The sequence below is a fragment of the Alligator sinensis genome, unplaced genomic scaffold, assembly GCF_000455745.1.
Source record: "Alligator sinensis unplaced genomic scaffold, ASM45574v1 scaffold566_1, whole genome shotgun sequence".
Taxonomy (NCBI): Eukaryota; Metazoa; Chordata; order Crocodylia; family Alligatoridae; genus Alligator; species Alligator sinensis.
The window spans coordinates 1,472,651-1,498,626 of NW_005842017.1; the positions used below are offsets into that span (position 1 = coordinate 1,472,651).

At 48.1% G+C, this 25,976-nt stretch overlaps 1 protein-coding gene across 3 annotated transcripts in view; it reads right to left on the minus strand.

Annotated features, from left to right (window-relative positions):
* COL6A2 (collagen type VI alpha 2 chain) overlaps window positions 1-25,577 on the minus strand; it is a 43,836-nt gene extending 18,259 nt beyond the window's left edge. For 2 of the 3 annotated variants that reach the window (XM_006022066.3, XM_006022068.3), the window contains exons 1-20: window positions 25,359-25,577; window positions 18,764-18,898; window positions 18,548-18,640; window positions 16,005-16,603; window positions 14,568-14,588; window positions 12,807-12,872; window positions 11,539-11,592; window positions 11,380-11,424; window positions 10,019-10,045; window positions 9,192-9,218; window positions 9,043-9,087; window positions 6,887-6,940; window positions 6,409-6,471; window positions 5,788-5,850; window positions 4,063-4,152; window positions 2,765-2,827; window positions 1,986-2,048; window positions 1,381-1,443; window positions 646-708; window positions 77-127 (exon numbers count right to left, since the gene is read on the minus strand). In XM_006022066.3, the coding sequence (XP_006022128.1) occupies window positions 77-127; window positions 646-708; window positions 1,381-1,443; window positions 1,986-2,048; window positions 2,765-2,827; window positions 4,063-4,152; window positions 5,788-5,850; window positions 6,409-6,471; window positions 6,887-6,940; window positions 9,043-9,087; window positions 9,192-9,218; window positions 10,019-10,045; window positions 11,380-11,424; window positions 11,539-11,592; window positions 12,807-12,872; window positions 14,568-14,588; window positions 16,005-16,603; window positions 18,548-18,640; window positions 18,764-18,869 (1,656 nt within the window). In that variant the 5' untranslated portion in view covers window positions 18,870-18,898; window positions 25,359-25,577. The remainder of the gene's footprint in view (window positions 1-76; window positions 128-645; window positions 709-1,380; window positions 1,444-1,985; window positions 2,049-2,764; window positions 2,828-4,062; window positions 4,153-5,787; window positions 5,851-6,408; window positions 6,472-6,886; window positions 6,941-9,042; window positions 9,088-9,191; window positions 9,219-10,018; window positions 10,046-11,379; window positions 11,425-11,538; window positions 11,593-12,806; window positions 12,873-14,567; window positions 14,589-16,004; window positions 16,604-18,547; window positions 18,641-18,763; window positions 18,899-25,358) is intronic. The other variant, XM_006022067.3, reaches the window with a different exon arrangement.
* Window positions 25,578-25,976: the final 399 nt, after the last annotated feature.

Genomic DNA, 25,976 nt, shown 5'->3' on the forward strand with positions numbered 1-25,976 from the left:
CATTTGGGAGAGATAGGACTGGCCCCACCCCTCCACACACCCATTAATCTCATTCTGAGTGTGCAAGCAAACGTACCCGCGGTCCTGGGTAGCCAGGTTTGCCGGAGCCAGGTCTGCCTCTGTCTCCCTTTGGTGAAAAAGAAGGAATTATTCAGTGAAACTGTAACATTAAAGAATATCAGTCTCCCCAGTGGAGTGATACCAACAGCAGTCAGATACTTTTCCTTTCTCCCTAAGGCATGCATGCAATCTCTGCATGCTAGGCTATCTGGCCTAACTAGCAACTGTGCACTGCAGTACAGTAGATATGGGATCAGAGTTTACAAGGCTGAAGAAAGGGGTGCATGGACAGCAATGACTTCAACATACAGATTTGTCCTGGCGGCAGGAACCTGCAGAAACCAGAGGGCTCCTCTGTGGGAGAAAAGAAACCAGGAGAGGCAGCCAGCTGGGGCCCAGGACATTGCTGAATCTTTGCTGGGTGTAACTAAGACTGCTTTTGTCCCAGCAGGGCCTAGCCTCCCACATGAAAGGGGGTGCAAATTAGAATCCAGTGCCCATTTCAGAGATGCACACACAGAATCCTGGACCTGCCCCCACCCCGAGAGAGCGCAGCACCACACTGGGCCTACTCCTGGATTTTACCTTTGGTCCTGATGGGCCAGAGTCACCCCTTGGGCCCAAGTCACCTGGATCTCCACGCGATCCCTGCAACAGCGTGACAAAGAGACCAGAGTAAGGGGAGGAATAGGACAGTTCCTGTGGCACAGTGGCCACCCAGAGAGCCACGATATCGACGTCTCAAGAAAACACAAGTAGAGCACTACTTCTTCTATGAGATGATAACAACACAGCCAGGGACAGTTCAGTTTTTCCCCACTTCCCTACTCCCTTCAGAGCCTGTGAGCCCTGGATACCTGGCACTCGAAAGATTCCTTCCAGCAGCAAACTGCTAGGATTAACTAAGGTTGCTTACAGCTATGTGACTGGTGAGCCAGGGCCAGCGTAGCCAACTGCACTGAGCATAGCAGCAGGGACTGGCGGGTCCTGGTTCTAACCTAAACTGTGACATGGATTAGCAGGCAGGGCTGGGCCTTGAGCCCCTCTGTGGCTCAGGGGGCCATGATAGGGCCATGTTACCATCTCTCTGAAGAAACAGCCAGAGCTGATGATAAAAAAAAGGTCAAAAATCTGCCTGAGGTTCTCCACCCATCAGGGATCTGGCCCTCTCCTTTCTGTAGCTAATAGCACACCAAGGAGTCAGGGTGTTGGCATCACAAACCCTTCACTGCTCTGGCACCTCTTGCTGCTTGCCTATTGTGTGGTGAACCCCAACCATTGCTATCAGTCACACAGTTCCACAAGGAACAAGACACTCACAGGCTTGCCTGGCTCTCCCACAGCACCTGGAGAGCCCCGCGCCCCTGGCAGTCCTCGATCCCCCTAAGGAACGAAGCAACAAAAGAGCAGTCACAGAACTGTGAGCAGGCAGAGAAAACTTCAGCATCTGGAGTCTGGGGGCTTGTGCTGGTGGTAAGGGAGGTTCTGGTACCCATGCAATATGTGTAACTAGTCAGAGGCAAGTCTGAGGTCCCGCCTGGGCATTTTTGTGATAGCAAATCCATCAACTGTGGAGCCCAGCTGCTCCTCATGAGCGGGGATGGGGAAGACTCCCTTGGGTGACTCTATGCACTGCCGGTCCAGCCCAGAGGCTCCAGCCCTGAAAGCTGCCTTTCCTGAAGACTGTTCAGCAGCAGTGCACTGCAGTACTCCAATCCATGTATGCAAGGCTCTCCCTCAGCCACTACAGGGGCTGTACCCATGCCTGGAGAGAGGGGACCTGCTTGGAGGCAGGGGGCAGGTGCTATAGTTGCAGGCTGTAGGGACAAATTACTTCCCTGCAGGGAACAATACTGCATGGGAGGAAGAGATGGTGGGGGGCCCCTTACCAATCCTGGCAGCCTGAGCCTGTAACTCATTCTTACCTTGGCTCCTTTGTTTCCAATTTCTCCTGGCAAGCCTCTGGTGCCCTCAGGGCCTGGGTCCCCCTGTCAGAATGGAAAGAGCTGTCAGATACACCTGCTGCCTGTAACCAGGCTCCTCACATACCCAGGTCACCTAGGTCACCCAAAGTGTATTGCACCTCACACCGCATGGCCCTGCTGCTCTGTCTCTGCCATGGAGCAAGGGGCTCTCTATACCTTGTTTAACACTTGAAGCATTGCTGTGCTTCTGCCTCCCCTCTCACCTCAGTGTCAGGCCCCAGCTCAGGAGGCCAAGCAGGCCTATCTGGAGACTCCTGTTGCTGCACCCAACCCTGCTCTGGGTCACTGAAGAGCGACATGTGGCATGCCCTCTGCCCACTGTGTCCCATAAAGGCTCTTCCCCTGCACCTGTCTGAGGCAATCTGTGACTGTGGAGTAGTGCGTACCCTGCATCTGAACGCCAATGCACTCTGCACTGCGGCTCTGCCCTCCAAAAAAATACTAGAGGCAAGTGGGATCAGCACACAGACCCCAGGCCCTCACCCTCCTGCATGTGCCAGGGACTGGCCTGCCTGTTAACAGGCATAGGAGCTTCCACATCCTCCCCCCAGTGTCCATTGCCCCACAGGAGGGACCAGATGTGCCCTATGGAGGGCTGTGTTCAGATCTGCTGCTTTCTGGTGAGCCAGCAGCCTTCTCAGTAGAGTCCCTGGTCAGCTGAAGCCTGGGCAGTACCGAGTGGTGCCCTGCCCCTTGTGCTTTGGGAAGCCTTCACTCACCCTCTCTCCCTTGATTCCAGGGCTTCCTGGACTGCCCTTTGCTCCTGGATCACCACGACGACCCTTGGCAAACATAAGAGACAGTCAGTAAAGCGGGCAGCAAAGGTGTAGGTTGGCTTAGCTACCACTCTTGGGCTTTGCTGCCTGCTCCTTCTCCCTGCCAGCCCATGAGCCAGAGCTGCTGCACTGCCCATGGCTGGGCTTCCATGCACACACGACCAGGTGCAACATCCTTTTGTTTTATGCTGCAGTGTTGGCTTTCTTCTTCAGGGAATGACCTAATTTTTCTAAGGAGAGTCACCACCACATGTGTAGGCGCTCACACAGACATGGATGGTTCATTCTCTTCACGATAAACAACCATACCGACCTCATCCAGCCTCACTTCTACCTACTGGATCTGGCCAACTGTCTCTAATGGAGCACTGTTACAGCTGTCCCAGGTGGAGCGTCAGCCTGTTTACACCCGCTTGGAGACTGAGCAGCAGCTTTGCTTGCAGTCCAGCAGTACTGTGGGTCGCGACTGACTCCTAGAGCCAGGGCAGTGGCCCCAGTGACTTTTTTCCTGATGTTGAGCATGATTCTGCCCTGCTCTCATGTGGTCACTCCATGGTGCACCAACTACAGTACCTGCACTGCAGGCACTGGCAGGAAAAGCCACTGGCTTTGGGAGCTAAGCAGGGAATAGTTGAGGCAATTTGGGACTGGCTGAATTTAACTTGCCATATTCTGGGCTGCAGGTTGATGGGGCAGGCCAGCTGTCCCTCAGATTAGCCTTTCAGGCTGTCTGCAGTTTCTGGCCCTTTCCTTGCTTCATGGTTTTAGCATGCCCTTTGCAATCAACAGGGCTTGGAGGGTATTGCTTAAAATGACAATTTTGACTGTAAGCAGGGACAGAGTCTGGAGAAAATCATGTGTTACACAGTGAACCTCTTACCTCCCATGCCTTGCTGCTGGGGTAGTGAGGGGTCTCATACAGCCCCTGTCAGTGCTAACAGTAGCTCCTTGTTGGTACTGGTAGGGTGGGGAGGGAGACAGCAGTGGCCCTTATAATGGGATTTCTTGCAGGGGGGACACAAGCTCAGTTCTGCAGCTCCCTCAGGATGTTGAGGCAGGGCTGCAGAGCAAGCTGGCAGAGATAGGGCCTGGTGGGTAATTGGAGGAAGGGGTTTCAGGTGCTGCTATTGCTGGGATATGCAGTGCTCATGCCATGTACCAGGGCCATCTCACTGTGATATATAAGCACTGTGACATATAAGCACAATGCTCAGAGCTAAAGGAATCACACAGGTGCTTACAGGTTCTCCATTAGGTCCTGAAGGTCCTGGGCTGCCTTTGCCTCCCTTGATGCCAGAGGATCCAGGGCTTCCAGTGTTGCCTTTAGGTCCCTTTGAGGAGAAAAGCAAACAGGTCAGAGTGTGTCTGAAGATGATTTTTTTTTAAAGAAATGTTTCATGTTCCAAGCCAAATCAACCAAATCAAGTCCAAATTCATGAGTCAGCCCAGAACAATAAGTGGCCCTACAACCAGCAAACATCCTCCAGCCCCGCCAGGGGCTTCAGATATTTCCAACATCTTTGGCAGGCATCCTATGTGCAGGCCCAAGCCTGGAGGCTTGGGGTTTGGATGCCCCCAAGTTTTGCTTGCCTTCAGCCATATGGCTGCAGGAGCAAGCTAGGGAGGAACCTCCCATTTCCAGAAGATGGGCATTAAGCCCTAACACCTTGGCGAGTACTAAACCATGCCAGAAGAACAGTTATCCCCCAGGGGCTTAAGGAAAACTGCCTTCTTGGACCCAGATACACGGTGTTTTCCTGTGTCTGAAGTGAAAGGAGGCTGTGCAGCTGCCTGGGACACAGCTGCAAACAGACTTGTCCCCTATGCACACACAGCCCTTGTGGACAAACTTCCCTATGTACTCATGGACGTCCACCCCCAGTGAGCATGTACACATGCATTCGCATGTACACACACACTCATGCACACATGCACACATATGTGTGTAGTTTCAGCACAGTGCAGAGCAGCTCACTTTCCCCTCTCTCTGCCTGCAGCAAGCTCTGTTGGCCAGCATGGGGCACGAAAGGAGCTTGGTCCTACCTCTTCCAAGCCACTCCCTGCCCCTTCTCAGAGAGCAGAGACCCTGTTGGCCACCAAGGAAGTCTCCTGTCCCCTGCCCCATGAACTATCTGACCAATAGAATGCAGCAACCCCTTCATGTGAGTGAGTTTTCTGGGGGAACACTGGCCTCCTTACAGTGAGGCACTAATGTCTGACTGGGAACCCAGTAGCCAGGCAGAGGCTCTGCAAATGCTGTGGGCAAGTCCCTGCAGTTTGCTTTTGTAATGCAAAACCAGCTGTAACCCCTGCCAATACCAGGGAAGAAAAGCAGACACTGTATTTACAGCTGAGGAATCTGCAACCAATCTCCTGGTCTGTTCCACACAAGAAAGAGAACAAGGAGAATGGCTGAAAACTCAGGGCACTGCTACAGAGACAAAGCCTGCTTGCTTATTGCAGCCTGGATACTGGTGGGCTCATTCTTGACTCCACCATGGGGAACCTACAGCCGTTTTCACTCGATTTCCTTCTCTAAAGGGGCCGGGGCTGCAGATATATCAGTAGTATCCCTAGTCCTGGCTCCTGCAGTTGCTCATGAACATGGAGGGCTTGTCTACCCTGCTGCTGTGCTGAGCCCAGAAGCATCACCATGAAGCATGCACCACTCACTTGATCTGGCTCAGTAAGTGCCAAGTCCCCAAAATGAGGCAGTGTGGCTGCCTTTGAGCAATGCTGAGCATGTGGCTTACATTCAGTGCCACACCAAGGTAGGTCCTGCCCTGGTCTCAAGTGATGGCATGGGGGTGGGGGCACGCCCAGGCTGAGCACAGAGGGAGTAGATATGCATGCAGTTAGTAGGACTCTTACTGATGGCCCCAAGGCCCTGTGCATGGATTCCAGAGAGAACTCCTGTGTCTGGGACAACCAGCTGCACCCAGAGAAGCATGAAGAGGAACACCTACCCTGTTTCCTTTCTCTCCAATGGCTCCCGGGGGCCCATTTAGGCCAGGGTGGCCTGGATCTCCCTGAAACGGAGAGAACAATGGTCATAAACACGTCATCCTTCTACTCGCTACTGCTCACAGCTACTGGTCCTCGCTGGTCAGCACCCAGTGGAGCTCAGCTTTCTAGAGTTGCAGGCTCAGTGAGACCCTTTCTTTGGCTTTCTTGCACTGGGGTTCTGGCCTCCCCATCCTGGGTTTGAACAAAGTGTCCAGCTGCAACCATTGTGCTCCTCCTGGTTCCCAAGAAAAATCCCACATCAGCCCAAACCCCAGAGGGATTCATATAAATGAATCTGCCAGGACCTAAGCAGGGTTAGGTAGAACTAAGGGGTTTTTTAGTGATTGCACCCTAACCTCAGTGTTCATCAGTACAGTGCAGTACAAATGTGACATCTGATTCTTGTGATTACCCAAAGGAACAGAAGACCTGCAAATGAAGGGAAGAGCAGAGGTGGCCTTCACTGCGTGCTACTAGTACACAATGCCTATACAGCGCTCTGGATGTGGCCATGTGAATTTTAGCTACCCCTGGCTGGTGTTCTCCCTCCAGACTGACCTTCTGTTTTGGGTTTTACCTACCTTTGTACCTTCATCCCCTCTCTCTCCTGGGTTTCCTGCTGCTCCTGGGTAACCATCAGGACCCTAGGAAGAGAACGAATAAAGAACTGTCAATTTATACAGCAATAACAATGAACAACCTTCTCCCAAAACAAAACAGCTCCTACAGAAAGTCAGTTGCCAGTGAGAGCAGCTGCAAATTGAGCAATAGACTCTGTTTGCTGGCAGTGTTAACAAAATTGACCAGATCCAGATTCCCATCAACTTTACTGAGGCTTCTTGCTCACATATGAGCAGGACAGGCATGCATTCCACACTGTGTTCTTCTGTGTGCTCAGGAATGAAGCATGCATTACATGGGAAAGCTGGTCTGTAATACATCTGCTTAGCCAGGCTCCTACTCCAGCTGTAACTCATGCACGCTAAGACAGGGCTCAGCTCCCAGACTTCCTAGGTGAAGAGAATCTTGCTGAGTTATGTCACAGAAAAGCAGCTCTACCTTGTCGCCTGAGTCTCCTTTACAACCTGGAGGTCCAATTCGTCCCAGCTTGCCCTGGAGAGAAGGAGCGGAGAGAAAATCTAAGTATTAGAGGGAAATCATGCATTTCTGTTCTCACACAGTAAGTAATTTAACTTGAACACAAGCTAATCACAAGGTCCTGGCATCCCCTGTCCAGTTAGTGAACAGAGTATGCCCTGGTGTGTGGGTGTTTAATCTCATGGGTGTAGGAGAACTGCCCTGACTATGTATCAGAGCTTAGGGCTAGGGACAGACATTACACGTAAACTGGTTTAAGTGATCAGAAACTGGTTTAAACATGTAACAGAATAGATGTTCAGTGCACATAAACCAGTTTGAAAATGGCTGAAACCGGCTTGAGATAAATCTGGTTGAATGTAGTATCAAACTTAACAGACTTGGTTCAAACTGGTTTAAGCAATGTCTTTCCCAGACCCCTTCCTGGTTTAAATTAAATCAGACTCCCCCAGCATCCCAGATGCTTTGCAGCTCTGGGTGGGGCTCTGTTCTGTGCTCCAGCCCAGCAGAGCTGACTCACCTTTGTTCCCTGGCTACAGCTCTGGTACAGACTGCAGGCATCTGCCTGGCTTCCTCCTGCTCTCCCCTCTCCCCCTCACCACTCCCTGCTAAGCAAAGTACCCTCTGCCTTATACAGACACCTCTCAGCATTAGCTAGCAGACCACATGCTGGCTATGGTCTGTGTTGTGGCAGACAGGACAAACGCAGAATCAACAGGTAGCTGGTAGCGTCCCTCTGTTGTTTTTTTAATGGGATGATAAACACTGTTATCAACTCCCTGCTGGGCTGGTTGCTGGGGGCGCCCCCCTTCAGCTCAGCATTATGGAAAGGAAGGGAGGGCTGCTCTAGCACCCCCCCAGTTTCTAGCCTGAGCCACTGCAGGCATGTGTCTGCACTTTTTCAGTCCAGAGGTGATGTCTGTATGGTTACAAAGTGACTAACCTGCAAAGATTGAATCAATTTAGGCTCAGACTTTTTGAATGTCTGTCCCTAAGCCTGGGAGGTACCACTCTAAATAGCACAACTGGGGAAAGGAATCTCAGAGTCATAGTTGACTCCAAAATGAACATGAGTGACCAGTGTAAGGAGGTAATAAGTAAAGCTAACTGCACCCTTTCTTGCATAAGTATGTGCACCACAAACAGGTCTAGGGAGCTGATACTTCCCCTCTATGCAGCACTGGTCAGGCCACAGCTGGAGTACTGCGTCCAGTTTTGGGCACTGCATTTCAGGAGGGTTGTGGATGGCCTGGAGAGGATTCAGAGGGGGGACACTCATCTGGTTAAAGGCCTACAGAAAAAACCCTATGTGGACTGATTGGGGGACCTGAACCTTTTTAGCCTCCGCAAGAGGAGGCTTAGAGGTGATCTTGTGGCCACCTACAAACTCAGCGGGGGGCCGGGGGGGGGCGGGGGGGAGGAGCCAGGAATTTTTTAGCCTCCGCAAGAGGAGGCTTAGAGGTGATCTTGTGGCCACCTACAAACTCAGCGGGGGGCCGGGGGGGGGCGGGGGGCAGCAGCAAGAAATAGCGGATACAGTGTTTGCCAGGGCGCATGTCAGGGTAACTAGAAATAATGGCCACAAACTGGAAGAGAGCAAATTCAGATTGGACATCAGGAAAAAATTCTTTACAGTGAGGGTTGCCAAAATATGGAATAAGCTTTCAAGGGAGGTGGTGCTGTCCCCTTCCTTGGAGGTGTTTAAAAGGAGATTGGACAGACACCTGGCTGGGGTCACCTGGCTGGGGACCCAGCACTCATTCCTGCCCAGGGCAGGGGGTCGGACTCAGTGAACTAATAGGTCCCTTCCGACCGTAACATCTATGAAACTATGAAACTATAAACTATGAGAGCAGAGGGACTACAGAGTCCTCAGCAGGAAGGGGTGTGGGAAGGCCTTGAAAAACTGGTCTTGATGGGATGAGAAGTGACAGTGCCTGGGTGAAGTGAGGGACTGTGAATTAATCTGGAATGACCCCCTTGAAATAATTATCTGCTATTTTTAATTTCCTTTGGCAGCTGCTCCTCCAAGGCACTTAAAAAGTCCTACTGTTAAAGGCCCCACAAAAAGGAACAGAGAACTAGAATGGCCATATTAATCCACAGAGTGTCCTTACCTTCTGTCCACTTGTGCCGTTCCGCCCTGACAAACCCAAGGCTCCCTGGGGTCAAGGGGAAAAAAAGAGAAATGAGTATTTTACTTTCACAGGAGACTTTCACAGGATCAATGCTGGGAGAAAGTGAATCACAAAAGGTCCTTCCTTACCCTTCGGCCATCAGCTCCAATCTCACCCTGTGGAGAAAAGGGACAACAGTCAAATATTTCTGTCTACATTGCACTGATCATAGCTATGATCACCTTCCCTGCATCATGACTGAGGATATGGGTGTCTGACCACCCAAATCTCCTGTCCCTGAAATGTTTGTGAATAAATCATGAAATTCTCAGATTTCTTCTTTACTGGAAATCTTTCAATATCTTCACTATTCTTTTCTCCCCTAGAAGGACACAATATGAAATATATTATGTGGTGGATTATGAAATATAATATGTTGTGAGGATTTGCTGTTTGAAGTTTAAGTTGTATTTCATAGAACAGATCCTCAGCTGGTATAAATTGGCACATCTCCATTGACTTTGTTGGAACTACACTATCAGCTCAATAGCTGGCCAGGTACATAAAATACATGTAGTCAGTTCTACTTCTAAATTGGATAATGTAAGTAATCAACACATCTGAATTTCAAATAATGCAACTGAAGCGTAGCTGAATTTCAACTAATGCAGCTCAAATTCACATTTGAGGAATAGTCTGTCATGTGAGCTAAACAATTGCTTAATAAGTAGTAAAGTTAGACTGCAGATGTATTTCAGGAAAATGAATGGGACAGGCCCACAAATGCAGCTGAGAGAGTATTCAAGCACAAACAAATAAGAAGAAATGTGTGCAGAAAATCACTTCTCATGTTTCTGTTACTATTATTATTCCCACAACCATTTCTTAACCTATTGTATCAGCAAACCCTAATTCAAATTCAAAGATGTCCCACTGCACTATGCTCCAAGAGCAGTATTTAAAGGCTTTTCCTTACCTTTTCTCCTTTCATACCAGTAACACCCTAAAGCAAGACAAAAAAAGAAAACAAGAAAACCATTGCATTAACACTTGTAGACTGGTGGGCTGGAAGAAGCATAGGCAGGTGACAGACAGTGAACTCAGGCAGAAAAATACCAGAAAATGAGACAGGGAAGTGAGAAGGGATCTAGGCAAAAGCGTGCAGCTCCTGACCAATCTGTGCAGCGGCAGAATCTTGACATAACTGGGCATAAAAAGTGGGTAGACCTGGATGGAGCCTAGGCTGATATTCTTCACAATGGATGCCTAAAATTACCTCCTACATGCATATGGAACTGCCTGACCCAGGTGACCTAATTTTCACCAGTGCCATTGACCTCAATGATAGTTAAAAGAAATGAAGAAAATGAAGCCATGGGATTTAGGAGCCCAGGTGTGGACCCACACATACAAATGTGAAAGCACTGGCTATACAGCATGCAGCAAGGGCAGTGACTGGGGTCCTGCACATTTACTTTGGCAGAAGAATAGGCCCTGGAGAATGAGATAGGACACAGTAGGATGGAGAACCAGAGTGGATCTCCTGCAAAGTGCTTATCCACTTCTCCAGGACAAGTCTGCTCAGTGTTTAGTTTCAGCTCCCACGGAGGATGGTTTCCTCTGTATGTGCCCCAGGGACATGCAGGTTCACTCAAACAAATGGATAAGCAATGCCTCCCAATGGAATGGAGACTCTCAGCCTCACTGGTGTGATTTGGACTGATATGAAATAGAGCTCTCCAGGTGGGGTTGCTGCACTGCTCTTTCCTTGGGGGCACACTTGGAGGTCATACTGAGTCCAGTGGGGTGCCCAGGCACCTCATGCATTTTGTGCTTCATGGATGCTGGATCAGCTTCCCAACTTTTAGGCTCACTGAAGTGTGATGCTTCCAATCTATTTAGTCCAGTCTGAGATGGGGTTTGGCTACCTCAGGAACAAGTGCAAAATGCAAGTATCTCCTGACAGTGGGGTGCCCCTGCACGTATCATGGTGGGCTATGACAGTTCAAGGAGAAGAAATGTTTGCTGTGGCAGATGGACACAGCTGGAAGGAACATTTATCACAATAATATTTCACACCTAGCTGACATGATGTTGCAATAGAGGTCTCCTTTCCAAAAGACAGATCTATTGAAGAGAATCTTCTTCCTGTTAATTCTAGCAGGCTTTGGGAAAGACTGAGAGCCCCCACCCAGTGGCCTAGCTGTGCTTTTGTGTGAGTTTCAGACTACCATTTATGTATCCACACACACATGCAATACTGAAAGGGTAGAATTCAGCTGAATCAGAAAGGTAATGGAGGCAGAGAGTTCAGCCAGGGGGTGCAGGGCTCCTTACCTTGGGGCCAGGGTATCCAATGGGACCTTCAATACCAGGGTCTCCCTTAAAAACAGAAGATACAGAGAATTAATACAATGTCAGTACAGGGTACATCCCAGCTTACACAGTAAGAGGTCTGTTAACCAGCAAGCAGGAGGAGGAGTTTACATGACGCACCTGTCGTCCTTTGAGACCAGGCACACCTGGTTCACCCATGTTCCCCTTGGCACCCTAAAAACAAAACAAACAAATAAGGTTAGTGCTTTTCACTCATTGTAAGAAAAGGACAACTTGTGTAGTAAGCAGTCCCTACCTGAGTCTGGGTGGACTGCGGCCTTGGCAGACTGAGATGCTGTATGGACTGTATCCAGTGCCAGGGATGTGGGCTGAAGGTGGACACAGTCAGGGACAGAGCATAATATGGACTCAGCGGTTGAAGCAAAGCTTTGCTTTATCCCTGTATTTCATTTGTGAAGGTTTTGAAGGGAGCGGGACACATGCCCCCAAGTCTGCGATGCAGCTTCCAGTTACCATATGATGTCATCTATCCCAGGGAAAATGTGCCGTGGTGACACAGGTGATGTGTCTTGCTGCAGAGACTGAATTACTGGCTTCCCAGGAGATCTGGGGCAGTTGCAATCCATATATGTCTATGGTGAGGGGAAGTGAGGACCTATTTCCCATACACCACATAAAGCGGAAAAAGAAGGGGGCAGCTAGGGCTAGAGGAAGAGGCAAGGGTGATTGAGGGAGCCCAGGCTAGGGAGGAATGGTCAGTGGGATATCTTGCAGGAAGGCGGTTGGAGCAGTGTGTAGAGTAGTCTGTGGGAGTGTTAAGGGAGTCTGGAGCCTGGGGAAGGTGTTATTGGGAATGGGGAGGGCCTGGGAAACCTTTCCCCTGCTCCCTTTGTCCTTGAAAAAGCAAACCTAAGATTTTGCTGGCTTTGGGACACTGGAAGTATCAACATAGCTGAAGTCAACTTGCTTCTCTGCCTCCCAGATTGTGCATTGACTTTGGCAAGGGTGTCAGATAAAGACCTCCATTCTGGCACCAGGGGCTGACATCAGAGCACAAAGCACAGCCTGGGTTTGGTGTGTCACATCGGCAATCTTGCTGGTTTCCTTCCCAGTGCTGACGTACAGGCCTGCAGGGGTGGACTAATGCATAGGCAAACTAGGCACATGCCTAGGGCTCTGACTGAAGAAAGGGCCCAATTGTGCTTATTTTACATATTATAATTATTGAGTAAAAAAAGTAGGGACCCACGAGTTTGTTTGCCTAGGGCCCACTAAAGGGTTAATCCAGCCTGCAGGTCTGGAAGCCATTTTCCAGCAAGGCATCTTCATGCTGGAGCTTGGTGCAACTGAGAGGACCTCAAGGATCTCCTGGCATCAAAAAAGGGCACAAACATGACCCCCTCCCTCAGCGAGTCTGCACAACTTACCTTCTGTCCCCGATACCCTTTGGGACCGGCAGGGCCTTGAATCTCCAGGCAGCGCAACTCGTAGCACTGAAATAAACCAAATGAAGTGAGATGAAACTCCAGGAAAACAGACATATGGTGGCTTGTGGGGGACCTGGGGCAGCAGGAAGCCTCATGCTCAGTCAGGAGGTTCTGATATCTCTCGTAATCACTGGAGTGAAGGCTGAGGCTACAGCTGTCTGGAGGCTTGGTAACCCCCCTGGGCATCCTGGCACCCTGCCTGGCATATTCAACTTGGTGCTGCAGACCAGGACCCTGCCCCTGATGAATTTTGCTTCCTGTGGGTTTCCTACAACTTTGGGTTCCAAACTTGAAGACACCTGAAAGGTAGGGTGTCCACAAGTGCTGAATATATCTTGGGCTTGCTCCTGCTGATCTCAGTGATAAAACTCCTGTGGGCTCTGGTGGGATCAGAATTAGGTCAACACTGAGTGTACTGGGAAAAGCCCACCTGGAAACTGAAGAAAAGCAGACAGCCCCTCCTGGGTCCAAAGTCATGGGAAACACACACCATTTACATTTAAGCCTGAGAGACCATGACAGGGGTTCTGAGGTCTCTCAGCAGGGTTTGCATGTCCTGGAGGGGCCCAATTCTTCTTAAACTGCCCTGCTTTGTCTCTAAAGTACAGGATGCTGTTTAATTCCCTTTGCAGGTCTATAGCATGCTTTTAAAAAGTTTGCAACTCCTGAGCTGGCTTGGAAAACAAGTCAACTGAAAATCTAGTAGCAGTTGTCAGTGACTCATCTGTGTGTGCTGCTACCCTCTGCTGGATGGAAACAGCCAGACTAAGATATTTGTGGCTATGGGTCTCATCTAGTGTTTCTCATGAAAAATTTAGACCAAGCACACGCCATCCCCTAGAGGCCAGAAGTCAAAGATGACATACATTGAAATATTGGAGGGGACTATATGGCATTGGTTACTGGAACAAACATCTCTGATTTCTGATCTCCATGCTACGAGTGTGCAATTTTAGCTGTGGTATTCTACGACATGAATGTGGCCACAGGTCTGTTCCAAAGATGTCTTAGCACTAATAAATGGAAGGCATAGAAACCACTGACAAGTGAAGAGTGCTTTGAAAATAGGCCCCCATCCCAATGAGATTAGACCCCAAAAGTGTCTGCTCTTAAAAGGGCTGAATTAATAGCACTGCAGAAAACCTTGCTTCTGCTGTTTCTGTTTCAGCTCAGGAAGTGATTTCATTTTGAAGAGCAGTTCTATAAAATAAACCACTACAATTGAAAAAAAAATAAAATGGCCTCTTGCTAAGAGGGTTTGTTCATCTGTTTGATGGTGGACTTGGGATGCTGGAACCCATAGACTGCTGGTCCCTCCAGTCTGCTACTGTTTTTTTTTAAACCCTAATTTCTTAGGGATGAACATATCCATACATCCTGAAGGGGCCCGAACACTTTACAAATTTTCACACAGACAGCAACCACTCACCTAGTACCTCATGTAGCTGCCTTGGGTGGAACATAGCAGCTCCTTGTTAATGACTAGTAAGGCTACACAGAAAAGAGGGACTGGAAGTGAAGGGCCTGAGATATCACTGTAACTACCAGGCTGTACACAGAGTTCCTGAGGGATGCTGGGGTCCAGCTGCATTTTACCCAGTGCAGGGTCCAGGCCATTTATTTGTATGACAACCTGATTTCATTGCAGCAAGCAAACTCTGATCTTTATTGTGTAGAAAAGGCATGCACTTGTTAACTTACCTCTGTATAGGCATCATGTTTCTGCAATGAAAGAAAGAGGGAATAAAATCAATAAGGTGTCTGGGTACTAAGGCAGGGAGAGCAATGTACCTATTTTCTCTGCTGGGAGCTATACATTGCTCTCTGGAAAAGGAGAGCAGCCAAATGGCTTTAAATCTGATGTACAAAGCAACCCATTAACAGGGACTTGCACCCACAGGTGTGAGAGAAGGCGCATAGACTACAATGCTCTCTGATACAAAGGTTGGGACCAACAATGGTCCCAATTCTGAATGCACTTTTGTGTGGGCCCAAGCCTCTGTGTGGGGGTGGGGGTCTGTTGGCATGGAACAGTTTGTAGAAGCATGGCTGTGGCTTGCAAATCTCTTGGAAAGAGGCAGCCCCTGCAAAAACATCCCCTGTAAAGAAAAAAAGAAGTGCTGACTTGCTCTGTCATTGAAGTCTCAAGTCATATTTGCACAGTGACACATTTTAAACCATATGGGATACACACTGGAGCTAAACTTGCCTGCCTTAATTGGGAATGTAGGCTCAGGCCTGCAAAGACATATATGCACATGTATCACGGGCACCGAGAGTCATCCCACTGTAAGTGATGACTCATAATGCACAAAGCTAAGTCTGGGGACCATTCTGGCTCCTGGTGTAGTTCATGTGCAGAGTACCCCCCTATGCTTTACTACATAACATTACTTCTGTTTGATTTGGTGCCCCCTGTGTGAGGGCACCTAGTGCCAGAGCACCCATGGCACTGCCCTTGCTACAGTACTGCTTGGGACAAATCTTTGTTGTATCTCAGCTATATGTGACCTGGTACTGATAGCTCTTGTGAAGTCTTGAATTTGTGTTTTTCATGAGTAACAATGAAAGGAAAAATCCTTACCCCTTTTTGTAATGGCTAGAAATAAAAGGGACTTTTTTACTGTGGTTTTGCTTTGTTTGTACGGTCTGTTGATGCTACTAACTCTGTCACTCTGGTATTTCAGCACCTCACAATACCACTATTCATCAGTGCAGTGATCTCATCTCCATTGTACGCATGGGAACTGGGGTACAGAGAGACCAAGGGACTTGTTCAAGGTCACCTGGGAAGTGTATTTTAAAACAGGACCTTAACTCCCAAGGACCTTAACCACTGAGCCAGTCTTCCTCTCTGATTTCATCTGGACTGACTCACAAGCTTGATGTTAATCACAGGCCTAAGTCTTTGCAGGATTGGACTCCAAATTCCATTTCTCCAATAAATTGTTGAAGGAGGTTTAAAAAAAATAATATTTGGAAACAACAAAGCATTTATGATCTTACTATTTTTGGCCAAGAGTTAATAAAAATAGAGTCCTAAATTTATTTAGGTCTCTATATACATGAGCTGAGAGGTGAGAGAAAAAAGCGATACTAGTCTGAGAGGTGATACTGGTCTGAGTTAACAACATTTACCATGATTTTGATTATCCTTTTAATGGTTTCATCATCAACTGCCAGGGCATCTTTCTTTGTAGTGGCATAGTTATTGCGGTACAGCTCATAGGGTACGTTGGCGATCTCTCGGAGTCCTGGCTCAAAGATTTGTTGGCTGGGGGCCACAGCAAAAATCTTGATCCCTTCAAGCCGTGCTGAATCAGCTTGCATCTTCATGCCTCCACAGGGGTTCCCAGTGATATGGCCATCTGTAATGACCACGGCAAAGTTGGCACTGCGGGGCACGCGATTCTTGAGCTGGTCTGTCATGTTGGAAATGGCACAGTCTGTGAAGGTGCCCCTGCCAATATAGCTAATGTTTTTCAGCTTGTTGATATATGTGTCCTTGCTGCTGGTTAAGGGGCTGTAGATTTTCACCACATCTGAGTAGTGGAGACCCCCAAACTGCCAAGTGATGGACACCTGGCCCAGGTAGACCTCATTCTCAAGCTGACTGATGAATTCAGTAATGAACTCCTTCGCGTGATCCACCAAGCTCTGGATGGGCACAGTCTGCAGGGCAATGCTCTCTGAGGTGTCGATGACAAAGTACACATTGATGGGACAATCTGTTTTACCTGTGGAGGCAATAATTCAGTGTGTGTCAGGAGAGGATGGACCAAGTATTTATTCTAGTCAGGAACAAGCCACACAGAGCATTGAATGAGAGCACACAGGCAGCTTCAGCACAAAACTCAAGATTCCCGGATGAATTTATGGGTGAGGGCTGTTGGCATGGTTACTGAGTATGGGTTATTTCATGAATCCTTTGGATTTATCACAGCCAGTAAAGTTTCCTAGCTCTAATCAGTTTTAGGATAATTTAACAAGCCCCCATTTCAAGAAGTATGAGGAGGCAGTTAGCACTTCATTGAAAATATCTTCCTCACCCCCAGCTCTTCTTTTAAAAAAATACTTCTTGCCCTTTGAACTGCAGGACATTGACAGTGCCCTCATCCTCCTGCTTTATCAAGGGCAAGTAAAGGTGGTCTTGATGTTTTGGGGCATTGCACATGGTAGTCATTTGGGAGGGGTTCTGCAGTTTGAAGAATAGATTAAATAAACGCTTGTGAAAGGATAGTTTAGTCAGGGATGATCCTGCTTTGAGCAGGAGTTTGGATTAGATGACCTCCTGAGTCATGTCCAGATGAGCATGGAGGTTTGGCTCCCCAGGGAGAACTAGCAGCAGGACACATTCATAGATTCATAGATGTTAGGGTCGGAAGGGACCTCAGTAGATCATCAAGTCCAACCCCCTGCCCTGGGCAGCAAAGAGCGCTGGGGTCCAATGACCCCAGCCAGGTGCCTGTCTAGCCTCCTCTTAAAGACCCCCAAGGTAGGGAAGAGTACCAACTCCCTTGGAAGCTCATTTCAGATTTTGGCAACCCCTAACTTAAAGAAGTTCTTCCTGATGTCTAACCTAAATCTGCCCTCTGTCAGTTTGTGGCCGTCATTCCTAGTGACTCCAAGGGGTGCCTTGGTAAACAGAGGCTCCCTAAACAGACATCCCCTATTCCTTGCTACTCTGCTCCCTTCATTAATTTGTAGGAGGCTACAAGATCCCCTCTCAACCTTCTCTTGTGGAGGCTGAAGAGATCCAGGGTCCTCAATCTCTCCTCGTAGGGCTTTGCCTGCAGGCCCCCAACCATATAAATGGCCCTCCTCTGAACCTTCCCAAAGTTGTTCACATCCCTCTTGAAGTGTGGTGCCCAAAACTGGATGTAGTACTCCAACTGCGGCCTGACCAGTGCAACATAAAGGGGAAGTCTCACCTCCCTGGACCTGTTTGTCATGCATACTAATGCATGATAAAGTGTAGTTGGCTTTACTGATCACTTCATCACATTGACAACTCATGTTTATCTTGGAGTCAACAGTGACTCCAAGATCCCTTTCCCTTACTGTACTGCTGAGAAGGACATCCCCCAGCCTGTAAGCGTGCTGGTGATTCCTTCTCCCTAGGTATAGCATCTTGCATTTGTCCTTATTAAACTGCATCCTATTCTGTTCTGCCCACTGTCCAGATCCACCTGGATTTGTTCCCTACCCTCTGGTGTATTAACTTTACCCCATAATTTGGTATCATCAGCAAATTTGGACAGAGTGCTTTCTACACCTTCATCCAAGTCAATGGATGTGTTGCTGATAGTTGTCCCTGGGGAATGCCTGTGCGATGTGCCCTCTGGCGTGTGGCAAGTTACCTTGGGTGGGGTAGGAGAAGCTGGAGCCAGCAACTGTGCTGGCCCCAGCAACCTTCCCTAGGGTCCTGGGGGCTGGAGAAGCTGCAGTCATGTCGCTTCTGCAACTTGGAGCCTGGCCAGCAGCCAGAGCATGGCTCAGCCAGCGAGGCTCTGGCTTTGGGTGGTGCGCATTGCCTCCATGTGTACCACCCCACTTTTTTTCTGTGTGGGTTTTTTTGGCCCCTGCATCTCCAGGCTGCTGGGTGCCTACCTCAACTTTCCCAGCACAGCCCCCTCCTCTCCCTTCCATGGCCCAACCCAGCCCAGCAGGCACATGGATACCTATGTCCACAGGGTCCTGGCTGAGCATGTTAGTCATAGCATCAGTCGAGTGCCGTGGCAGCCGCCCCCTTCCCCGCCATGGCAGCAGCATTCCTAAGCAGAAGAGGAGGAGGCAGAGGAGCCATGGTGGTCACTACAACAATGCCCCAGTGGGCAGCTGATATTAATGCTGAATAGAGGAAAGGGGGAGAGAAACACAAGTGTGTGGGCTCATACCTACACAGGTGGTAGGCCTATAATCCAAGAAGTCAACTTCATCTTGAGCCTGAAGAGAAATCGGCACCATACAAAGAAGAACAGCGAAAAAGCCTGGTCGGAACATCTCAGGAAGTCTGCCTCACACTTAGTTTCCTGCAGGAGAGCAAAAGCAAATCTGTTATTTATACACTGCCTCAGTCTGGGCTTCACAGAACAAGGGAAAAGTATGCCCCATGCTTCCTTTTCTCTCTGCCCAGTCTGAAGCATGACACTACTTTCAGACATATATCATCCTCTCCATTGCTTCGATGCAGGAAGGCGGTGTATCCTGGGGACTCTAAATTAGGTTTCAGATGAACCTAGACAACTAAGTTTAAAGGGTTTTTTTGTTTTGTTTTGTTTTGTTTTGTTTTGTTTTGTTTTAACCAAAAGTGTTTTTTGCAGAGACTGGCTTTAGTTTATGTAAGATAGGTGATGGCTTCTCTACCCTGTGATACAGGGGAGGGATCTAGTGGACAGAGCCAGCGCGTGGCTGCGAGGATGTTAGGACTGCCTTCCCTGACTCATGGGGCTCAGTTCCAATCTCACACTGTTTGTACTCCAGAGGTTCCAATGAGCTTACTCCTGGCTCACACAGATGGAAATGAGATGGGCATCAGATCCATGGTTTGGCCTTATACCAGCCACTTGACTTGTGCACCCTTGTTTCCTTGCCTGTAAATCAGGATTATAAGCCTTCCTACCTGAAAGGCACTGTGAGCATGGACTAAAGTCTATAAAGTGCTTTGTGGGTCTCTGATGAACACCATTAATGATGGGCTAAGCATTCTGTAACCCTCAACTACCACCCAGCTCTTCAGCCCTTTCCGTGAAGTCCAATTTCAAAGAACACATGATTTTTCACCCAGAACCAATTAAAAACACCTCAGGTGGGCCAGAAATGGGAAATTAAGCCTTGGATTTAGTTTGCAATAAAAGCATGGTTTGCGCTCTGCAGTCCAGTTGTGCATGCAGCTGCACTTAGTCTAAGAGTAGGATGATTCAAGATGCAGCAAAGGCATTTGCCCACTCTGAAGACTTCTTGCAACCAGAGGGATCCTACATGGTCCTAACACCATCAAGGTATGAATGTTTGTTTCCAAGGCAAAGTACAATCAAATCTTAACATCAAAGAACAGGAAGGCAACTATGCTGGCCTTTTCAGGAGGGTCTCAGTGATCTGGCTAGGTCAAGGAGTAACTATTAATTTCTGGGTCACCAGTTCAGTACATCCAAAGGTGGTAAGGACAGGCTGTATGTGACATATATGTAATGAGATGGAGGCCTGAGTCCAAACCACAAAGATGTGAAAGGGGTGGGAGAATTTACTCTCCCATCTCTTTCATACCTTTGATTCTCCAGAACCTTATCAGAAAAACACCATAAGGAATGATGTCTGCTTCCTCAGTTTTGAACCTCTGTTTGTTGTGGTTGCAGCTTCTGCCTCCTCCAGAACAAGACTGGAGTGGTTGGCAGGGTGGGGTGGGGGAGAGCTTGCCCCTAGCTGTCTCTTTTGAGTTGGAAAGAGTAATGCTATGAAGAATAAGGGTAGTTCAGAGCTGCCCCTATATAACTGGGGCCCTCTCCTCTGTGTGACTGCGGAGCAGAGGTACTCCTGGCACATAATGGACAGCTCCGGGACAGTTTACTGGGGAATGTTGTAAACTGCAGTTTTATTTGGCAAAGGCCTACTCCCTGAAATGCTACCATATCTCAGTACCAGAGACTAGAGTACTCGGTACCTGGTTCAAAGCAACCAGGATCCTTAGTAAACAATGGGCTGCCTACCATCGACCCTGAGAGGAACTAATGCTCGGGATGGGATCTGAAAAAGAGAATGAAGAGCCCCCAGGCCCTGCTGATCTGGTAGGGACAGAAGCACTGAGGGCAAAAGTATCACTGAGCCTGGGCCCCAAAGGGGCCTGGTTTTGAGACACAGCTGAGCTTCTGTCCTCTGACAATCTGGCCTTCATTAAAAAGTGCCTCAAGTGGGACACTCAAATTTGCTTTCAAGAACCTGGCCTAATTCCAGCCTAATTTCTTTCAACTTTAAAGTTCTTTACAGAGAGACTGAATGTGGGCTTGTGGCAGCCCTTGTGACAGACTGGCATGGGTCTCTCTGCCTCAGACAAGGGGGGAGGTACAGAGGAGATAAAGGAGTGGTTCTAGCTCACATGGGACATCTGGGGGCAAAGTAGGGACATATCCATGATCTTGGGCTCTTGTATTCCTTCACCACAACCTTCTCTTTCCTTAGCCATCCAGTCCAGAGCTGAGGGGGGAAGAGCAGCTTTGTGGCCCAAATGGCATCCCATCTCAGCCTACCTCTCCTTGCCAGACTCAGCAGTTCTTGCTAGTGCCAGAGACCTGGGTCTAATGTCCAGCCCAGCAGCCACAGGATCCAGATGTTTAATTACTATCTTTCCTCCTGACATTCACCCAGGCACTCCAGCATTACCTATAACTGGGGCTGAGGATACCTGTCCTCCACAGGCAGGTCAGCACTAGGCTGATTCGCAATGATTTTTAAACAGGTGCTGCAGTGCCCTTGGGTGCTGTGAGATTCTTTTAAGGGTGCCATGAGGTGCTGCACAATATTACCATTGTTAGGCGTGCAAGCACCTACACATGATTCACAAGAGATTTCAAAAGGGAAAGACAGAGCCCCCAGACCCTGGAAATCAGGTGGGGACAGAAGCATGTAGGCTGAAAGTATCCCCATCATCTTACTGCACATCATTCCCCACTGCTGGCAATGCCACTCTCTCATCATCTCACCAGTTTTCCCCTGGGGTGGTAGGCTGCTCCCCAGGTCCACGTGCCCAAGGGACATGGATTCCATAGTGCCAAAAACATTCTGACCTGTTGTGGTCTTTCTTAGTCCTTTGCAACAAAAGCATCACCCTATTATTTTTCCATAGACATGAAACAAGTAAAAGCTATGACTGGCATTTTCCAAGGGTGCCTTGAGACTAAGGAGCACCACTTGGAAACCACTGTACCACTTGAGAACCACTGTACTAGTTGATAAGTGGAGGACAGCTACTTCCTATGCAGAGTTGCCTAATGCACTAAGGCACACTCCAGGCATGCTCAGCTATGGCATGGGATTCCCCTTGCCCACAGTCCCACACCTCTGTGTTACATCAAACTAAGCACCATGTTGGTACATTCACACTCCATTTCACTGTCCTCTCCTACAGTTCCACTGCACATGAACCCCCTCCGCCACATTTCACTGCAACCTCCTCCTTCCATCTCATTTAATTGTACACAGTATGATCTCTATGATGTTTCATTGCACGCATGCCTATCCCTTCATATTTCACTGCACAAACTCCCCTCTCTCATCATCTTACTGCACAACATTCCTCACTACTGGCAATATTAGTCTCTTGCCATTTTACCAGTTTCCCCCTAGCCTTCCAGGGAGGTAGCCTTCTCCCCAGATCCATATACTTAAGGGATAGTTGCTGAACTACTCACCACCATCTTATGCTCTCCTCTCTACCCCATATTCCCTGGAGGGGTCTCTGATGAGCTAGCAACCTCAACGGAAGGAGAGGAAGGAATTAGGTCATATGGGAGGGGGAGGGAGCAGGGACTGGGAGTGGGGAAAACAGACTGACCTCCCGCTTTTATCTCAGATTTTTTAGAGAAGGTCCCAATGCTTGGCATTCCACTTCCCCTCCTCTGTAAAGGAATCTCTGCTAGTGTGACTCCCAGAGCACTTCTGCTGTCAGTGAATGGGGTAGGAGTTGAGGGTGGGAGCCTTTCTCTTCTCCCCCACTGGTCCCAGAGATCCACAGGGTTTTGGGTAGGCCCTGATATTTAGTCCATTGTCCCTTCCATGTTGACAATTCTTGCACTATTATTAAATGCCTCACAATATTGGTCATTGTCCTTAAAGTGTCAGCTCCTGGAGTCAAGTGATTTCATAAAAATCTCAGCTTTCATTAAAGAAGAGAGGGCCTGTTAGATGAGATGGCTTTCATGTGGTTACAGAGCATGAAAACTGGAAAGCAAGAAAACCAGAGGGCAAATGAACTGAATGCAACATTGGGGACTCATGATTTTAGAAGCTTGGGCTTGACTGCTTGGGCTTGACTGTGATGCTCACCTCATTTCAAAGGGAATGATGGAGGAGGCTCCAACCCCCTCAAATTCCCTATGTTCCATTCTTTCAATGTTTGGGCATAATGAATGATACCTCCCCCTACCTGTGAGATGGAAGACAGACAGGATAAAACTAGAGAGCATCTCCAAGAGTGTCCAGCAGTGGATTCATGTCTGCTAACCAGATTCTAAAGGCACACGAGACTATATTGTGACATCCTCCCTATTTAGGAGACTTAGGCCCCATCTCAAGCGATGAGTTCTTTGCAGAAACTAAAGGGAACATGGTCCCTGAACCCAGACATGCAATGTACTATGTTCTCTGTGCCAATACCAATAACCTTGGCTGTGAGGCCAGGTACAAACATCCCCACATTGTTTGCCTAAAGCATCACACAGTAGGCAGAGCATGGCCCTACAGTGATAGTGGCCTGGCAGTACATTCTAGGCTATGTCCTTGCAGACAGACTGGAAGATGCCTTTTCCTACCCTGAATTCCTTGGACTAGTATAATAGGCATGTAAGTGACTTGCTCTTCCCTAAAATATTGGGGAAACAGACTGATAAGGGGAAAATCCAGTAAAACATGGCAATAACCTCTCAGTGGAAGAGGATCATGCCCTTTGATCAAAGTCCAGAAGGATACTCTGCTATGAACATGACAGATCCATACCAGCCTTCAGATCCCTGACCCAGCAGAAGGAGCCTCAGCCCCTAAGAGCTTCCACATACAGTCAGGGTTCCCCTAGCACTGAGGTTCATTATCTCACCAGTGGAATGAAACCTTCCCATCACACCCTGACATGCCTAAAAATCTGACAGGATGCCTGAGAGCATCTGGCTTATCTGGGACACTCCAAGCATAGCTGAGCACTTCCTTCCCAGACTTACAGAAAACTTATGTGACTGAGAGCTGAAGCTGCCCTGCACACAAGTTGCAGGCTACCAGATGTGTTTCAAACCACTCTACAAAATAATAATACTGATGATGGCAAGCACAGCATACAGTTTAAACTCCACATCCCTGTTCCAAGATCCACCCAGGACCATGGTTTTTATCAAAATGGTTATGGGTTACTGGCCTAGGGGTATAAACATGATGTCTGTGGGCAGTTCCAGTCAGGTAGACAGTTGGCATTCTGCTCTAGCTCTCACTAAGACACAAAGAAAGATCTTTTTAGGAAGATCCAGTGAAATAAAACTGGGAATAAGCTGCCTCCTATTTGGAATGAATGCACATGCAAATGCCTATCTTCTGCCTCATATGCACGCAGACTAGACTTGTTCCTTGCATACAGGTGTTTGTCACTGACTCTACTGAGAGCTCTACCTGCTCACTCAGCTAGAGGTTCTTCACCCATGTAAAACTTCCTGTCAACTGCAGGAAGCCCATCTCCTCCATATGCAGATGCCACAGCACTTAAATTGGCACTAAGAATATCTGAAGGAGAGGCCAAAGTCAAGGGAATGGCATTTTAACAACTTTGAGGCACAACGCTGTCCTGAGTATCATTCCTACCTGTGTAGAAACTGCACTTCTTCTAGTGGATGACATACACCATTGACACGGCATAATACAACAACTTTCATATTAAAGCAGCTAAGGCTGAAACACACTCCTTGGAATGGCAATATAAGGGAGCCCAAAACAAAACACCCTTCAGTTTATAAAGCTAAAGCAGCATGCATGAAGCCAGCATTTGCTATTTGAGAAACATCCATTCTTATAAAGTAAGGGACGTGTCCTCTAGCACTTCAACACTGTCTGAACCAGGCTGTTTTACTTCACAGAAGACAGACAAGCTTTTAGTATTGAAATGCAACAGAAACAAAAAACTCAGGTGTGGAGTGGCATAAAAGAAAAATTTCCTGTACCCAAATGTCTTTGAGGCAGAGAGTAGCTTATGGAGCCAATGACTCTCCAGCTTCTTAGCAAGCGGAAGAAAAGGGAAAAAAAAATAAAAAAAAGGAAAAAAATTCTATTACTGCTATACATTGTGGACAAAATTTAATCCTTATGTAACTCCACTGAATTCAATGGAGTTACACCAGCACTTCAATCTGTCCCCAGTACATATTAACTAGCACATCTAGAAGGGACTGAATTATCCTTGGTTCTTGCAAGGAGTAGAAAAATGCATTGTCTCCTCTAAAGATCTTTCCTTCAGAAGGAGGACAAATTAACAGTTCAATTCCAAGAGAGTTTGTTGCTCAAAATAGCTGCATACGTATAACCGGCCAAGCTATCAAAAAACTTAAATCAAAGCAATATACCTGGAATGGCTCCCAGACCCACATCTTATATCAAGAGTCCCCAGAAAGTGACGATAAATGCGTTGCATGCACAAGCACAAGGACTGTTAAAAGATTAGATTTCTGGTTCCCTTCTGAAGGCTCGTCAAGACAAGCAGGAAAGTTTATGGTGCCATTAAATGGAGAAGCAAGAGTCTCTGCCTACCTGAAAAACAAGTTCATCAAAGTTTCTTCCAAAACCCTTAAAGTCAGGAAAAAGGACTTCTTAGAATCGTTTAGTCTCAATAGTACTTCTGCATCTTCAAATGGAAGGGCTGGAGGGCTTTTTTTTAGAGTTGTTGGGGTGTAATTTTAATAAAGAGAACGGATCGGTTGGGAGTGGCAGAGGCTTCTCCAGCCGAGAGCCTCTGTTCTCTGGCAAAAAGCAAACTGCCTATTTTTATAATTCTCCTCCTTCGAGCTTGTGTCAGGGACATAGCTAAAAGGTGCTATTATCCCAGACATCCACAGGGAGTCGCTGTGGATCCACCAATTCCCACCAATCTAGGAATGGGACTCCTCCAACTGCAATCCTCTCCTGGACGCTGGCTGGACAGGGTGGGGTGCTGTTGCAGTTAGAGGAATTTTTTTAACAAGCCGGAAGAGAAATGTTATTTTCCATGCCCAGGGGCCTCTCTTGGTGGCTGGAATGGCTGCCCTGCGGATTTGTGCCATTCAAAGAGCATTACTCTTCCTTTAACTATTTCTCCTGTTTATAATGTGCCTTGGGTGGAATAATTCACACAAGCTGGAACATTTAAAACAGAAAGGCCTTGGATTTCTG